The sequence below is a fragment of the Peromyscus maniculatus genome, chromosome 5 (genome assembly GCF_049852395.1).
Source record: "Peromyscus maniculatus bairdii isolate BWxNUB_F1_BW_parent chromosome 5, HU_Pman_BW_mat_3.1, whole genome shotgun sequence".
Lineage (NCBI taxonomy): Eukaryota > Metazoa > Chordata > Mammalia > Rodentia > Cricetidae > Peromyscus > Peromyscus maniculatus.
Genome location: NC_134856.1, coordinates 44,092,116 through 44,110,391, shown reverse-complemented (window position 1 = coordinate 44,110,391; position 18,276 = coordinate 44,092,116). Strand labels below are relative to the sequence as shown.

Below are 18,276 nucleotides of genomic sequence, written 5' to 3'. Positions count from 1 at the left end.
CACAGCTTTGCACCATGTTGATACGTCATTAATCAGTCATCTAGGATTTGTCTCAATTTGATATTATAAACAGCATGTCTTAGAATAACCATGAGCCTAAGTACTTTATATTGTGCAATGTGTTTCTACAATAATTTACCCTGAATAAATTGCTAGGTCAAGAGTATAAGCATTTGAAAAAATTGTGGTGTGCTGAAGAGATGGCTCAGTGGTTAAGCATTCTCACTGCTCTTGCAGAACCCAAGTTCTAGTCTCAGCACCCTCATCAGGTGGCTCACAGCATCCTGTAACTGCTCCCTTCTCTGGCCTCTAAGGACATCTGCACTCATGTGCATAGGCATTATATAATTACAAGGAAATTAAGTCTTTAAGAAATTTTATTATGCTGTGTGTGTGAGTGACGTGTGTCATGGAGTGACGTGTGTCATGGTGCACATTTGGAGGTCAGAGGACAACTTAAAGAAGTTGGTTGTGTCTGCCAGGTCTGACTTGGAGATTGAACTCAGGTCAGCAGGTCTGGCAGCAAATGCCTTTACTTGATCATTCACAGTTTTTACAATTTTTCTTTCTTTTTGGATTTCTCTGTGTAACAGTTCTGACTGTCCTGAAACTCAATTTGTATACCAAGCTGGCCTTGAACTTACAGAGATCCACCTGCCTCTACCTCTCAAATGCTGGTATTAAAGTGGTACGCCACCGTCGCCTGGCTTACAGATATTTCCAAAGTAGGGGTGAGGACATAGCTTAGGTGGTAGGCTGCTGGATAGCATTCAGGAACCTGGATCCAGTCCTTAATTCCATATACATCAGGCATGCTCTTGCATATTTATAATCTAAACACTTGGAAGTAGAAGCAGGAGGATCCGAAGTTGAGAATCATTCTTTGCTACATAGCAAACTTCAGGCCAGCCTGGGCTATATGAGACCCTGTCTCAAAAACAAAACATAAAGGACTCTCTGTACGATTATTTTCGTTTTTTAGTGTTTTGGTACAGGGTCTTGATATATAGCCTTAACTGAGGTAGAATTTATATATAGACCAGGCAAGCCTCAAATTCATGGGAGAGCTTGCTTCTGCCTCCCCAGTCCTGGGATTATACACATTCACCATCATACAAGGCTCTCTGAAAGTATTCTACAATTTTATATTTCTATGGACAGAGCCTAAAAGTGTCTGTTACCCTACAGTCTCATTACATCATCACAAAATGTTTAATCAGACTTTGAGTTTTTCTAGTTTTATAGGTAAAAAATAGGGAATAGAATTTGCTATGAAGTGCTTTGCTGTTTTTTAGGATAACTAAGTCAGAAACCAAATATTTTTGTGATTCTAAGTTCAAATTTAAGGGTTTTTTTTTTTTTATGCTCTCACATGCTTTGTAAACATTAAATCCATTAAACATAAAAAAATGCCAGTTCTTTACATTGGTTTGCTTTAGTGTTAGTGTTTACATTGTTGCAACCTGTTGGTGGGTTTAGTGTTTGCCGTTCTGATGACAACTGTTTTCTTGTGTAGGTGTTATCAAAACCAGCACCACCGCAGAGAAGACTGAGGAGGAAGAGAAAGGTAACCATTCTTTGAAGTCCTCTTTTGAGAGACTTGGTGGGGCCAGGGCTTACTCACTTGCAGCTAGAGACACTCTTGAGTTATAAGAACAGGGAAGTGAGGGAGAAATCAAAAGCATGTGTAATTTGATTATTTTACTCTCTGCTCTTTGGGATTCTACCATCTAGCTCCCAAATAATCACACGGAGATTTATTATTTCTTATGAATGGCCAGGCCTTAGCTTGGCTTATTTCTAGACAGCATTTCTTAAATTATCCTGTCTACCTTTTGCCTCTGAGCTTTTACCTTTCTCTATTTCTGTATATCTCTTCTTTCCTTCTTATTTTGTGTGTGGCTGGGTAGCTGGCCCCTGGCATATTTTTCTCCTCCTTTTCCTGCTCCTCTCTCTTCTCTTTTTCTCTTTCTATTTATTCTCTCTGCCTGGCAGCCCCACCTATCTCTCCTCTGCCTAGCTATTGGCCATTCAGCTCTTTATTAGACCAACCAGTTGTTTTAGACAGGCAAAGTAACACAGGTTCACAGAGTTAAAACAAATGCAGCATAAAAGAATGCAACACGTCTTTGTATCATTAAACAGATGTTCCACAGCATAAACAAATGTAACACATCTTAAACTGATATTCCACTACAAGAGTGTGTTATCCTTGAAGGCAAAGAAAATGTCTTCAACGGTGGTGTGGTATATCAGATCTGGGAAGATGGCTTGTTCAATAAAGTACTCCTCCCCGCCATGAAATCGAGACCTGAGTTACCCACAGTTTGTACCACACGAAAACCAGGAGCAGTAGCTTGCATCTGTACGCCTGGCGCTGGTGGCGGAGGGTGGCGTGACAGCAGGGGTGCTGAGCTTTCTGGCCGGCCAGTCTAAAACATTAAGTTCCAGGCTCACTGAGAGACCCGATCTCAAAAAGTAAGGTGACGAAGTAGTTGAGGAGGATGCATGATCTCAGTCTCTGACCTCCACACTCATGTACACATTCATGCACACCTTTGTACTTATACGAACAGACACGTTACACACACACAAAAATGCACAAAGGGTGTGTCTCAGGCTGGACATGTACCTCAAGGGCAGAACACTTGTGTGTGCTGGACCCTGAGTTTTATCCCCAGCTATGGGGAAAAAAAAACAAAGGGGTGTTACTATAGATGATAGGGTGATTAAGAAGCATCTCGTGCTTGCGGTCTCAGCTATTTGGGAGACTAAGGCAAATGAAGTTTAAAATAAAAAAATTGCATATTCATTGCAAGGACAGGACTCTGAGAACTCAGGGCTCTGCAACAGAAGGATGCTGTGAGTTCATGTGAGACAGCATCTCCAATCAATTAAAAATGGGAAGGGAGTGGATTGGGCTCTTCTCCAACCGTGAGTGCTTGTCCAGGTCTGATGCAGAGATGGGGAGAGTGTTTTCTCAAGGGCAGACCTTGCCTTGTGGATGAAGAAAATCTGCTTTCTTCCTGACAGAGGACAGAGCTGCTCAGTCCTTACTCAACAAGCTGATCAGAAGCAATCTTGTGGATAACACCAACCAAGTAGAAGTCCTGCAGAGGGACCCAACCTCCCCTCTCTACTCGGTGAAGTCTTTCGAAGAGCTTCGCCTGTGAGTAGTCATTGCTTCAAACAGCTGTTGCCCAGTCCCATTGAAAAAGCATCTCTGAATTGGGCACACACCTTTAATCCCAGCACTCAGTAGTCAGAGGCAGGTGGATCTCTGTGAGTTCAGTCTAGCCAGAACTATGTAGAGAGCCTGTCTCAAAAAACGACAGCAACAACTAAAAGCTGGCAGTGGTGGTACATGCCTTTGAGAGGCAGAGGCAGGCCTGGTCTTCAGAGTAAGTTCCGGGACAGCCAGGGCTACAGTCTCTGGACTTTAACTTTGGCTTAAAAAAAAAAAAAGTTGTTTTAAATTATATTTACATCTTTGAGTAAGTAGTGATCTACATGATTTGCTGGATGATTGTGGCTCATGCCTTTAATCCCAGCACTCAGGAGGCAGAGGCAGGTGGATCTCTGAGTTCAAGGCTAGCCTGGTCTACAGAGTGAGTTCCAGGACGGCCAGGGCTACACAGAGAAACCCTGTCTTGGAAAAAAAACCACAAAGAATCAAATAATCTACATGCTGAAAAATTAGTGTGGGAGGGTTGCAGGCTGTGATCAAATGAGTGCGTGCTTAGCAAATATGGCGTCCTCTGTTTGACCCCTAGTACTGTGCAAAGCAGGCATTAAACGGCACACCTGTAACCTCAGCGCTTGGGAGATTGCACAAGCAAGAGGGTCAGAACCATACAGCAAGTTTGAGGCCAACCTGGGACAGATGTACTGTACTGAATAAGTTTAGAGTAATGGTCTCCTACACTCTTTTTTGGCTACCCTTTTTCTTCCAGTATATCTTTTTTCTTTGGATACCTAATCTCAGAGTAGCCTGGTAGTGATGCAGGCCCATGATCTAGCTGCTTTGAAGTAAGAGATTCGGAAGTTCAGGATCTGCCTGGGTTACAGCGTGCATGTGAGATCTCACTGCGTTGCCCTTGCAAGCCTTGGACACCTGAGCCTCACGGGTAACTAGGACTATAGGTGTGTACCAAAGCACATGATTTTCTTAGTAGAGACTGAAATGCTACAGATTTATTCATCATAGCTGAAAGTCTTTTTTTTTTTTTTTTCTTTTATATTCTTAGAACTTTGAATAAAATATTGGCTGTCAGGTGATTTCTGGATGTCAGGAACATGTCTTATTAGGTAAGCCCTTTGGAAGACTACAGGGTTTACAGACAATAGTCTGCTTTTAGAAAGTCTCTAAAGAGTCTGGATTTCTGGTACCTAGAATTCAGCGAAACCTGTGATAGGCTAGGCTTTGAGGGAAGGAACCACGTAATGATGAAGTGTACTTAATAGCTCTCAGAGTGCTTTTCTGTTTTTAATTATTTGATAGAGACTGAGCTCTACAGCACTGTCTAGTCAACACTACTGCACTGACTGCTTGAAAGTACCGAATGGATGGAGCTCTTGGCAAATACTGTGTGTGAGAGAGAAACAGACTTCTCTCTGAACCTGGAGGATATTCATTCAGCTAGGCATCCTAGGGATCCTCCTGTCTCCACCCCCCACTAGCACTGAGATTACATTCATGTAACCCTCCCCCTGGGTGGTGCTAGACATCTCAACCCAGACCCTCATGCTTGTGTGGCAGGCACATTGCCAACTGACTATCTTATCATAATCACTTTTTATTATTATAAGACAACCTTTTTGGAGATAAGAGTTTCATATAGCACATGCTGACTTCAAACTCCCTTTGACTGAGGATGACCTTAAACTTCTGATGTCCTACCCCTACCCGCCATATGGTGGGCTTACAGGCATGCGCCACCAGGCCTGGTTTATTCGATTCTGGAACTGTTCCATGCATGCCAGGTAAGCACTCCACCAGGGAATTAGATTTGGAAATATTCCTTTCTCAAAGGTTTTATTCATTTATTCACCAATCTGTCATCTGTTCCTGCTTTTTCTTTTCTTTTCTTTCTTTCTTTCTTTTTCTTTTTTTTTTTTTTTTTTTTTTTTTTTTTGCTTTTTGAAACAGGTTTCTCTGTGTAGCCCTGTCTGTTCTAGAACTCATTCTGTAGACAAGACTGGCCTCAAACTTAGAGATCCATGTAGTTAGAAATTTTCCTGTGTCCCGCCCATCCCGCAGCCTCTTGGACAACTAAACACACAGAAGCTTATATTACTTACAAACTGTATGGCCTAATGGCTCAGGCTTCTTGCTAGCTAGCTCCATTAACTTAACCCATTTCTATTCATCTGTAAGTGGCCACCTGACCATGGCTGATCAGTACTTTCACATCGTGCTTCTCCTGGCGGCGGCTGTCTTCTCCTTACTGCCTATGCCTCTCCTTTTCCTGCCCCTGTCCTGGATTTCCCGCATGCCTGTAAGCTGCCTTGCCATAGGCCAAAGCAGTCCATTTATTAACCAATGGGAACAACACATATTCACAGCATACAGAAAGGCATCCCACAGCACTTCCCTTTTCTACCTAATCAAAAAGGAAGATTTTAGCTTTACTATAGTAAAATTATATATAACAAACAGTTATCAAGCAAGAATTACAGTTACAATATCTAGTTTATTTGTATTTGGCAAAATTAAAGAAAATATTTTATCTGTCCTATATTTGTGAATCTAAAGTTTCATGTCTAATTTATCTTTTATTATAACTAAGAAAAATTACAGTTATAACTATCTAGTCTTCAACTACATCAAGGACTCCAGAAGGAAAATGTATTGTAAGCAACTTACAAAAATCTAGAATGACAGAGACAGCTGGCTGCCTGGACAGTCACCCAAGTTCCTCTGCAACATTGGGGCATCCATCTTCAGCCAACAGGCCTAGAGTTTTTTAGTTGGTTCTCAGTGTGTCCTGTAGGATATTTGGCAGTCTCCCATGCGAAGCAGGAACTTGAAGAACCATTTTGCCTTGCAAAGTTCAGTGGTCACCTTCTATGGGTCCTGCATTTCCAATTTATATAACATATTATCAGTAGTCCACACAAGAGCAGTTTCTTGCCCAAATGGCTATTTTTGCTAAGAAGAAGATAAACTCCATATAGAGTGTCTTTGATGTTCATCTTTCTCTTTGCAGTAAAAGTGCTGCCAGGAGCAGATGTGTCTTTACTGTCCAGAAAGTCTAAGTTTTTTAAACATTTTAAATGCCATATTCTATAGGTCTTTGAAGTGTTTGAAGATTACCTACCTAATTGAACTATATCTATGAATACCTAGAAAACTAACATGACTATAATTGTGATTATCATAGATGACTAATTACTAATCTATTTCTTAATTATACATTACAATTTTAAATAGTCACATAAACATAATACCTTAAACAAGAGTAGAAATATATTACGGTATAACAAAATTAACTTTAAATTTGTATCAATAAACTAAAATCCATAGCATTGTAAAACATTTCAAAAAAAGTTGTTGTTCTTTAAAAGTAAATTCAGTAATCTACCCTTTCATTCAGTCATATCTGTATCCTACATTTCTATATCATATTCCCCTTTCTTCTTTTAGAAAGAGATTGACTATGACCAATAAAAGTTTGCAACCAACAATCTAAACAAAGACAAACATCCATAATCCATTTTTTGGGAATCTGGGCATAGTGTTCTAGGCTACTTCCTGCAGATTGAGGGCATGCACTGCATTTTTATGGGGATCCTGAGAAAATTAAGAATTATAGTCAAGTCCTGACTGGAGTAGTCTGTGATGCTGTGTTCTCTAAGCCAGTTGCTTTGAAGCTGCTCTGGTTTTTGGATCATCTGGAGACCTCTCAGGGGGTCTTGGTTGATCAAACCATATTAGCCTGGAAACAATCCACAGGTTCTCATCTTCCGTGGAAACAAAAGCAGAACCTCTTTTCCAAAGCAACATATCCTTAGACACAAACTTTGAAGTCAAGATACTTTTAATATATATGTGTGTGTATGTGTGTACGTATGTATTGTCTGGTGGTGGTGGCGTAGGCCTTTAATCCTAGCACTCGGGAGGCAGAGCCAGGCGGATCTCTGTGAGTTTGAGGCCAGCCTGGTCTACAGAGCAAAATCCAGGATAGGCACCAGAACTATACAGGAGAGACCCTGTGTCAAAAAGAACCCCCCATAAAAAGAATATATATATATATACTTAACTCAGCAGCCTTTATAATCAAATGTCTTTTTGCAGTTAAAAATCCCAAAGACAGTATAATCCAGACTCTGTGTGATTTCCATCTTTATGTGGCTTTTTTTTTTTTTTTTTATAGGCTTCGGGATGAGGGTGGGAGAGATTTGTCTGGACCACAAGGGGCCGGGTGGGACAGAGGAAAACTTCTGACTACAGATCTGCCTGCCTCTGCAAGTGCTGGGATTAAAGGTGTGCGCCAGAACCATCCAGCAAAAAAAAAAAAAAAAAAAAAAAAAAAAAACAATTTTTTAAATTTAGGTATTTTGTTTTATGCATGAGTTCTTTTGCCTGCATGTATGTGTGTGCACCATTTGTTTGCCTGGTGCGAGTGGAGGTCAAAGAAGGCATTGGACCTCTTGGGACTGTAGTAATAGATGATTGTCCGTCACCATGTGGGTGCTGGAAACAGAACTCAGGTCCTCTGGAGGAGCAGCCAGTGTCCTTAATCACTGAGCCATCTCTCCAGCCCCTTTGCTTTTTTTTTTTTTTTTTTTTTTAAGATTTATTTTTTTATTATGTATACAGTATTCTGTCTGTTCGTATCCCTGCAGGCCAGAAGAGGGCACCAGATCTCATTACAGATGGTTGTGAGCCACCATGTGAGCTGGGAATTGAACTCGGGACCTCTGGAAGAGTAACTAGTGCTCTTAACCTCTGAGCCATCTCTCCAGCCTCCCCACCCCCCTTTTTTTTTTTTTTAAAGGTCTCACTACATAGCCTAAAGTAGCTAGGACTCACTAGGTAGTGTGGGTTAGTCTAGGACTCGGCTCCTTCTGTCTCAGCCTCGTAAGCACGAGGATCCCAGGTGTGAGCCACTTGTCTCAGTTGTTGGGTGAGTTCTGAGCTCAGAGTTTTGTATTCCTTCATTTGAAAGATGTGCACGCTCAGTTCAGATCAGGACGGACTGCTGTTTGTTTTTGAAAGAATCTAACTCTGTAGACACATGGCTAGCCTAGAACTTGCGGAGATCCTCCTGCCTTGGCCAGCCAAGTGCTGCTCTTATAAGATCTGAGCTGCCGCTTGGGGCTTGAGTTGTCCTCTTTGGCGGGTTTTCTCTTGTCTATCTCTTGGAAGGTAACTGGATGGAACCTAGATTGCCTAGGGTGCTTGGGTTATTTTGCCTGGGTTTTCTCATTCTTTGTGGGGGAGGGGCTTTGGTTTGTGTACCTGTGCATGGGAGTGCATTTGCACACACTTGGAGAACAGAGAGTGGTGTTGGGGCCCTGCTCTTACCATTTCTTGTCTTATTTTTGGACAGGGCCTCTCACTGAACCCCTCAGAGCTTACTTGTTGGCTAGACTGGCTGGCCAGCAAGCTGAGAATCCAGCACCCCACCCCCACTTCCAGACACTAGGGTCACAGACATGTGTCACCATGCCCAGCTTGGATTATTTTATACTTCAAGATTTGAAAGGCAAAAAAACCAAAAACCAAAAAAAGCTTATGAGCCAGTGGAACCTGTTGGTGAATCCCAATTAAGTAGTAACTTTTTTGGACAAGCAAGTTAAGAGGCTGCCTTTCCTACCAAATAGAGAATACTAAAGGGTTTTGTTGTTTGCTATGTCTGAGAACCTACATGTGCCAGAAGAGTTTGTCTTTTAGAGGTAGAGAAGATGGAAAACTTCTTAATTTGGTTTGACTTTTTATTTTGTTTTGTTTTTCAAGACAGGGTCTCTCTGTGTAGTTCTTGCTGTCCTGGATCTCACTCTGTATTCCAGGCTGGCCTCGAACTCAGAGATCTGCCTGCCCTTGCCTCCTGAATGTTGGCATTAAATGGGAGTGCCACCACTGCCTGGCTTTTTTTTTTTTTTTTTTTTTTCAACATTTTTATTTAAAATACAAAAATTTTTGTCTTTATGTGTGGGGGTGTTTTTGTCTACATATTTTTGTATGCCTGGTGCCCTCAGAGGCCAGAATAGGGCCATCAGATCCCATGGAACTGGAGTTGTGAGCTGAGAATCTAACCAAGTTCTTTTGGAAGAACAGCTAGTGCTCTTATCTATCTGCTGAGCCATCTCTCCAGCCCCTTTGTCTTTTAAATTTTTATTGCACTTATTTGTGTGTGTACATATACAGAGGTTAGAGGATTACTTGTGGGAGTCAGTTTCCTCTTTTACCATGTGGATCCCATCTGACAGATCAAACTCAGATCTTACTCACTGAGCCATCTTGCTAGTCCTCCCGGTATCCCCCTTTCGTTTTTAAGATGAAGTCTCACTCAGTAGCTTAGGCAGCCCTGGAACTCACTGTGTAGCCAGGATAACATGCACTTGAGAGTGTCCTTTTACCTCAGCTTTCTGAGTGTTGGGATTATAGGTGTGAGACACCGTGCCAGGATATTAGCTTTTCTGTGAAAGCTGAGCAAAGTGGTGTGTGCTATGATCCCAGCCCTCAAGACAGAGGTGGAGGTAAAATGATCAGGAATTCAAGGCTACCCTCAGCAACATAGTGAGTTCAAGGCCAGCCTGGGTTATGTGAACTCTTGGTTTTTCTTTTCTTTTTTTTTTTGGTCGGGGGGGAGGGGGGGCAGTTTCGAGACAGGGTTTCTCTGTAGCTTTGGAACCTGTCCTGGACTAGCTCTATATACCAGGCTGGCCTTGAACTCACAGAGATCCACCTGTCTCTGCCTCCCTAGTGCTGGGATTACAGGCATGCGCCACCTCCACCCGGCGTGAACTCTTTCCTTTAAAAAAAACAAGCAATAGCCAGGTGATGGTGGCGCATGCCTTTAATCCCAGCACTTGGGAGGCAGAGGCAGGTGGATCTCTCTGAGTTCTAGGCCAGCCTAGTCTTCTTCAGTGAGTTCCAGGACAGCCAGGGCTGTTACACGGATAAACCCTGTCTCAAAAAACAAACAACAAAAAACACAAGCAAAAATCCTCCTGGGCCGTCAAGATGGCTCAGTGGGTAAAAGACATTACTGTGCAAGCTGATAATCTTAGTGCAGTCTCCAGAGTCATGGTAGAAGGAGAGAACCAACTCCTGAGAGTTTTCCTGTAACCCCACCTGTGCATGGGCCATGGCTGGTGAGAGCCACACTCACAGATGTGCCATGCACATACACACAGTAATAACAAATGAATAAAAATTCAAAATGAGTGTTGTGTGGTTTCTGTTAAATACTTTTTGAATGTTGAGGTAGTAGAGAACTTATTGTAAATACAATATAAATGTAATATTAATTGATACTTGTTATGTAGTTGCTTAAGAAACTGTTGCCAGGACTGGGATTGCAGCTCTGTAGGTAGAGTGTATGCATGGAGCCCTGAGTACGATCCCCAGCATAAATCAGAAGTAGTGAGTGATGCAGGCCTGTAATCTCAGCACTCTCGGGGTGGAGACAAAAAAAAAATTTAAGAAGTTGGTGCTTTTCTAGTCTTGTTTTTTGAGACTACTGCACAGTAGCCCAGGCTGGCCTTGAATTCTCAGCAGTCCTCTTGCCTTAGTCTACCAAGTGTTGTGATAAAGGCATGATCTACCACATACACAGCACCTCTCCTAGTCTTGATTTTTGACTAGACATAATCACTACATCTGTCTAAACAACCATACTTACCTGGTTACCATGTCAACAAGTAGAACTAGATTAATCACTTAACGCAAACAATAATAGGTCCAGCCTATATTGTTTGCTCCCAGGGTCCGTGGAAGAGTCTACCAACCAGCTGAGGATTCTAATCTGAGGGATATTCAATGAATCTAAGCACACTGAGTTCCTTAGTCAATTCACTTTATTCTTCCATGGCGATTCTATCTGCACAGTTTCTTTTCTGCTCTCTTACTTAGCTTCTCTTAGTCCCTCCTGCTCTCAGTCCCTTCTGCTGTTCTCTCATCATTCTACCTAGTTCTTTCCATCTCCATCCTCATCTTTGTTCTTCTCCATCAATCCTCTTCTCCCAGTGCTCTCCAAGAACCAGTCTATATACCCACACAGTAATCCTTTGGTAAAGCAATGTGAGGCTTGAAGCTTTCAGGGTTGCAGAGAGAGGTGATAAGGACCATAAAGCAATTCATTGTCAGCTTCCAATTACAACCCAAAAGGGTAGTGACTAAAGGGGAGTTCTCTGGTAGGGTCAACTAAAGGCTAAGATCAATTAGGGAATTTATGTGCTCAAACTATAATCTAGAAATGGCCAGGTAGAATGTTAGGGGTCAGTAAGTCACAAGAAAGTAAACTGGCTTTGGCCCCACTTTTCCCACTTGTCCTGGCTGCAGCTGCTTTCTGACAGGTATGGGGACATGTGCTAGGTGGCTAAGCAACCTGTGTCAGAGCATGTAGCATTTGGTTAGTAAAAGCACTTTCACTCATAGTAATTGCTGAGGAGAAAATCTAGGAATAGCACCTGGCTGAGGAGGAATAAAAACTTAATTTACACAAGAAGAAGCTTGGCACCTATTGCCTGTCTGGCCTTGTAGGCAATCTCCTTGGGTCAGTGGGAAGTAACTACCTTAACTCAGTATCTAGCAAATGGCTAAAACTTCATCCCAGGAATGTGAGCAGTAAATCTCTTAAATTAGGGTCCTGTGTAAATAACCCGGGGTGAAGGTAAGGGGTTGAGGACTTAATTGCTAGTGGTTCTTTTCTCTATCTGTGAGTGAGATAAGCCAATGTTTATCTATGTGCAGTTTTGTCCTTGGAAAAAGGTATCTTTGCTGAAATACTTTTGTCTGGAGAATGGCCCTAGCCAGATATATGTTAATGGAAATAAACGCAGCTGGAGACAGTTGTTTAAATACCCCAAATGTATAGGGAAAGTTGTGCCCAAGATTGAGATGCAATCGTGAGATTACATGTACACGTAACATGGAGATGCATGGTAAATGGGGAGACTCATATCTGTTATTGCACAAGAAGTTTACAACAAGAGACAGCCAGTTCATTCAAAAGGCAGTAATTCCATAACGCCTTACGTGATGGTTTCCTCTAACAGAACCCTTAGTACTGATAGGCTGACCTTCTGAACACTAGTTGTCACTGCTGTGTACTCCCATGGACTTTCACTACCAGCGGCTCTCAATAATCACTGTTCTTCCTTTTTGGTTGCCCTGTGTTTTTGCCCAGCTGGACACACAAAATTGGGGCTCAATTTTAGCATCTAAACCAAGAAATAACTGAAATTTCAGGAAGGCAGTGTAGTTCACTCTGTAGAGTGCTTGCTATTAGGGTTTGAGAGACCACCCTAATAGCAATATAGAAGACCATAAAAGACCGCCAGTCATCTATGCAATCAGTAAGAGCATTTAATAAAAAAAATTCCAGCATACTGGGGTCAAACCATCTGACAATGTGGCAAATGGCTACCCTGAGAGAATCTCACAGACTCCTTTTAAGCAGGATTAGGGAAATTCCAGCTGTGGTTAAGTGTGATTGGGTGTAGGCCCTTACTGGTACAGGAATCATTTTATGATTGGCTCATGACATCTGGTCAGCAACTGTGGTTGTAGTGTCAGAGGTCTCTTTGACTGAAAAATAGCAAGAAAAGTTCATGCTTGTGACCAGGTAGGACCTTGATGGCTACCAGACCGGACATACTTCTGTCTGATTGAAGCCAGACATGTGTCAACATAGAATGGTGGGGTAATATGGGGCAGAGATCTTAATAAACTGACCCTGGAAAAAAGCAAAAAAACAACTGGCCTATTAGATTCAGTCATGTCATAAGAGGGGATAGCCACTTCACTTGCCTAGCATGCACAAAGCCCTGGAACTGCATAACTGGTAATACATTCAAGACATCAGTCAGGATGGGCTAAAGTGAGCTCCATCCAGGGCTACATAGACGGACCTTGTTTCTAAGAAATAAAAATAGCTCTTAAAAAATGAAGCAAGAGCCGGGCAGTGGTGGCACATGCCTTTAATCCCAGCACTCGAGAGGCAGGTGGATCTCTGAGTTCAAGGCCAGCCTGGTCTACAGAGCGAGATCCAGGACAGGCACCAAAACAGAAACCCTGTCTCGGAAAAAAAAAAAAAAGAAAAGGAAAAGAAGCAGCAGCAAGGCAGCATAGTGGCCCACGCCTTTAATTCCAGCACCTGGGAGGCAGAGGCAGGCAGATCTGAGTGTGAGGCCAGCCTGGTCTACAAAGTGAGTTTTAGGACAGCTAAGGCTACATAGAGAAACCCTGTCTTAAAGGGGGGCGGGGGGGGGGGGGGCAATATGATCAGAATGATTTACGGATAGCCTTGGCACACGTATACACGTACACCTAGAGAATAGATAAATGTAGATTTTAGAATGATAGTTTGGTTGAGATAGGACACATCATGTCTTATTAGATCTAGGGTAAGATGATAAGCCTCTAAAAACATTTTAATTGCTAGAAACCCATCTCATCTCTATCTCCCTTTCCTCCCAGGAAACCACAGCTTCTCCAAGGAGTCTATGCCATGGGCTTCAATCGACCATCCAAGATCCAGGAGAATGCATTGCCCATGATGCTTGCTGAACCGTGAGTACAGACCCAGCTGTACCTTCATAGTTAAACTGTTTCAGGAATGGCTTTTATTGTTTCTGGGCTCAAAACAGACTGTATAGGACAACCTGCTTTCTCAGGAAAAGAGCTTTAGGAGTGCAGAGAGAATCACATGGATTTGAACACATTTCTTTTTTGGGGTGGGGTATTTTCTTTTTCTTTTTTTCAATACAGGGTTTCTCTGTGTATCTCTGAATTCACTCTGTAGAACTCAGGAGATCTACCTGCCTCAGCCTCCAAATACTGGGATTAAAGTGGTGAGCCACCTAGCTCACATTTCTTTTTTTATATAAATATATTTTTTTTAAGATTTATTAGCCAGGCGGTGGTGGCGCACGCCTTTAATCCCAGCACTCGGGAGGCAGAGCCAGGTGGATCTCTGTGAGTTTCAGGTCAGCCTGGTCTACAAAGCGAGCGAGATCCAGGACAGGCACCAAAAAAAAAAAAAAAAAAAAAGATTTTTAGGGACTGGAGAGATGGCTTAGTGGTTATAAGTATTGGTTATTCTTTCAGAGGACCAGGGTTCAATCCCCAGCACCCACGTGGTTGCTTACAACTGTCTGTAACTCCAGTTCCAGGAGATCTGACACCCTCATACATGTAGGCAAAACACCAATGCACTGAATATAAAAATAGTAAATCATTTTTTATAAAAGATTTATTTATAATTATGTATATAGATGTATATGTATCTGTGTGTGGGTATGTGCATGTGCAAATAAAGATGCCCACAGAGTCTAGAAGTGGGCATTGGATCTCTAGGATCTGGAGTTACAGGTGGTTGTGAGCCCTACCCTACATAGATGCTGGGAACTGAACTTGGGTCCTGTGGAAAAGCAGGAAGTACTCTACATCTCTGTGGACACAGTTCTTACTGTTTCCATTTAGCAGTAAGAATAAATAGTGTTTCACTTTAGACCAGTGGTTCGCACCTTCCTAATGCTGTGATCCTTTAATATAATTCCTCATGTATGTGACCTCCCCAACCATAAAATTATTTTTGTTGCTGCTTCTTAACTAATTTTTCTGCTGTTATGAATGGTAATGTAAATATCTGTGTTTTACAATGATCTTAGGAGACCCCTATGAAAGGGCTGTTCAACTTCCAAAAGGGTCTCAATCCACAGGTTGAGAGCCAGTTTTAGACCCTTATAAAATTTTATATTTTAAAAAAATTATTTTCTAAGTCGGGGTTGGTGGCGCACGCATTTAATCCCAGCACTGGGGTGGGCGTGGGGGTGGCAGAGCCAGGCATATCTCTGTGAGTTCAGGGCCAGCCTGGTCTACAAAGTGAGATCAAGGACAGGCACCAAAACTACACAGAGAAAACCTGTCTCGAAAAAAAACAAAAAAAAAATTTTTTTTTTCTTATTTTTTAGACATTATTTTGGAGCCTGGTATATGGTGGATCACACTTGTAATTCTAGCCTTTGGGAGGCAGATGTAGGGGGATTTCAAGTTCAAGTCCAGACTGGACTAGTGAGATATTGTCTCAAAATTAAATAAATGAATATATAAACAAATCCAGAAATAATATTTGAAAATTTACTTTGGAGTTTAGAATGTACCTCAGTGGTAGAGTGGCTACTTGACATTCTTTTTATTTATTTCTTCCTTCCTTTTCTTTTTTTGGCTAGGTTTTACTATGTAGTCTTGGCCTACCTGGAGCTGGCTGTGTAGACGAGGCTGACCTAAAGCTCGTAAAGGTCTGCCTACCTCATCCTGCCAGGTGTGGGGGTTAAAGGTGTGTCTTAACACTCCTGGCCCTTGCGTGGCATTCTTGATGACCTAGGTTTAATATCTGCTTCTTCCAAACAAATTTGGTTCAAAAATTATTTTGAGGGGCTGGAAAGATGGCTTAGCAGTTAAGAGCACTGGCTGCTCTTCCAGAGGACTCGGGTTCCATTCCCAGCACCCACATTGTGGTTCACAACCATGTATATAACTAAAATACTACTTTGGAATTTTTGAGCTCTGCAATAAAAAGTACGCAGAAAGATACCAGTAATATTTCTCTAGCTTTAGAATATAACATTTGTCCAGTTGCATATGGAACCTCCTATAAACCCTCCCTTCCTATCCCCTGCCTACCCTCTCTGAAGTAAATGCCATTCTGAGATTGGTTATTATCTCCTCAGGAGTCTTTGTACTTTTATTATGTGTATAGTTATCTAAGGTTCTGAAGGGTAGCTTAGATATTTTTAAAGCCTAGACAAATGATATTATATTTTGGATAACCTTTTTTTAGCTCAACTTCTTTTTTAATGACAAAACACCAAAATGGTATTGGGTGAGGTGAGATAGATTGTAAAGGATCCTTCTAAAATACCCATTACAGCTAATTACAGTTCAATTCCCAGCAACCACATGGTGGCTCACAACCATGTGTAATGAGATCTGGTGCCCTCTTCTGACCTGCAGGCATACATGGGGGAAGAACACTGTGTACATAATAAATAAATAAATGAAAGAAAGAGAGAGCGAGAGCGAGAGAGAAAGAGAGAAAGAGAGAAAGAGAGAAAGAAAGAAAGAAAGAAAGAAAGAAAGAAAGAAAGAAAGAAAGAAAGAAAGAAAGAAAGAAAGAAAGAGAAAAACCAAACAAACAGCAGCAACAATGAAACCTCCCCCGACATAAAAAATCCCAAACATCAAGACTCCACTCTGGAGTGTCCTAGTTTTATGCCCCAAATGTCCCAGGGAGATCAAGAATGCAGAGTAAGATCTGGGCCACCAAAGTCCCAGTGATGTTTTCTGCTGAGCTACACAACTTGCCCCCAAATTTCAGCTTTCTGAATGCTCTCTTTTCATCCTACAGATAACTTGAGACGCTGACTCAGGTGACACATTTTCCTTCCTTCTGTCAGTGCCGTAGTACGTAGCCCAGGAGGTTAGCCTCAAACTCAGATCTGTCTGCCTCTGCCTCCCAAGTACTGGGATTAAAGGTGCACACCACCACCAACCAGCAAATGTTTGTTTCTTTTCTTTTTTTTTTTTTTTAAAGATTTATTTATTTAATATATATACAGTGTTCTGCCTGCATGTATGCCAGCAGGCCAGAAGAGGGCACCAGATCTCATCATAGAGGGTTGTGAGCCACCATGTAGTTGCTGGGAATTCAACACAGGACCTCTGGAAGAGCAGCCAGTGCTCTTAACCTCTGAGCCATCTCTCCAGCCCTGGGTGTTTGATTATGTTTAACCAATATTAACTTTTTTCTTTTTTGAGAAAGGGTTTCACTACTATGTAGCAACTTACGCGTGAACTGAGTAATCTGCCTGTTTCTGACTCCTAAACGCTGGGTTAAAAGCATGGATGACCATACCTTGCTTCAATATTAAATTATTTCTGTTCTTTGTCAATGCAGCCCGCAGAACCTGATCGCCCAGTCTCAGTCTGGCACTGGGAAAACTGCCGCCTTTGTCTTAGCTATGCTCAGCAGAGTGGAACCGTCAGACAGACATCCTCAGGTGAGCGTCAGAAGCCTGGGGACTCGGACCTGTCTGCCCTGAGACAGAGTAGTGCCATCTGATGAGGTATGACTAACGTTCACACCTTAGTCACTGGCTCCTGCAAAGCAGGTCAGTGTTTCAGGCCTTAACAAGGTAGAATACTTTTGGAGACAGCAACTCTAAGCAGTGTTTCTTAAGGCCTCTACCAGTGCCAAACTAGGGCTCCCACTTGGGCAGGGTTCTTTCCTGGGGCATTCCTTCTGCAGGTGAGAGGTGGGCCTGCTTGACGGGAAGGGGAAATAGCATCAGTGCGCTTGGGGCTGAGGCCTGTTTTCCATGGAAATAGCATCAGTGTGCTTGGGGCTGAGGCCTGTTTTCCATTCCTAAACTCGTCTGTGATTTCTCTGCCAGTGTTTGTGCCTGTCCCCCACATATGAGCTGGCACTTCAAACAGGAAAAGTGATTGAGCAGATGGGCAAATTTCATCCAGAATTGAAGCTAGCTTATGCTGTTCGAGGCAATAAATGTGAGTATGAGAGATGAGACCTAAGCAGAGATCTTAGAAATTGTAAGCCTGGGCTACCATGCATGTCTGACAAGATTAATCTCTCATAATGGAATGTTATTGTACAGGCATTAGTAACTTTTTAAACAGTTATATAAGTTTCAACTTGAGCTAGCTGAAGTTTCAGAGAGAGAGAGAGTGAGAGAGAGTGAGTGTGTGTGTGTGTGTGTGTTTTAAGCTAGAGATTTGTCTTGAGGAGAACTTGCTCTACAAATGGAATGTCTGTAGGCCAGAAAGCAGAACAAAGTCTGTGCCAGGATCCTTGACTGAGAGCTACCAGTTTAGGAGGAAAGAAGTGAACTGCATGGGAAAGTGGATGATAAACCATGTTAAAGAAGAGCTGCATGATAAATTTAGGAGAGGGCTGGAGAGATGGCTCAGAGGTGTTCTTTCAGAGGACCTAGGTTCAATTCCTAGGACCCACATGGGGTAGCTAACAACTGTCTGTAACTCCAGATCCCCTGGAACTGGAGCCCCCTTCTGGTCTTTGAAGG

At 42.3% G+C, this 18,276-nt stretch overlaps 1 protein-coding gene across 4 annotated transcripts in view; it reads left to right on the top strand.

Moving 5' to 3' along the window:
• The window catches only part of Ddx19a (DEAD-box helicase 19A), a 33,619-nt gene that overhangs the window by 11,047 nt on the left and 4,296 nt on the right, over positions 1-18,276 (top strand). For 3 of the 4 annotated variants that reach the window (XM_042277711.2, XM_042277710.2, XM_042277714.2), the window contains 5 exons: positions 1,517-1,567; positions 3,034-3,169; positions 13,652-13,744; positions 17,133-17,235; positions 17,629-17,743. In XM_042277711.2, coding sequence (XP_042133645.1) covers positions 1,517-1,567; positions 3,034-3,169; positions 13,652-13,744; positions 17,133-17,235; positions 17,629-17,743 — 498 coding nt within the window. The remainder of the gene's footprint in view (positions 1-1,516; positions 1,568-3,033; positions 3,170-13,651; positions 13,745-17,132; positions 17,236-17,628; positions 17,744-18,276) is intronic. The other variant, XM_076571525.1, reaches the window with a different exon arrangement.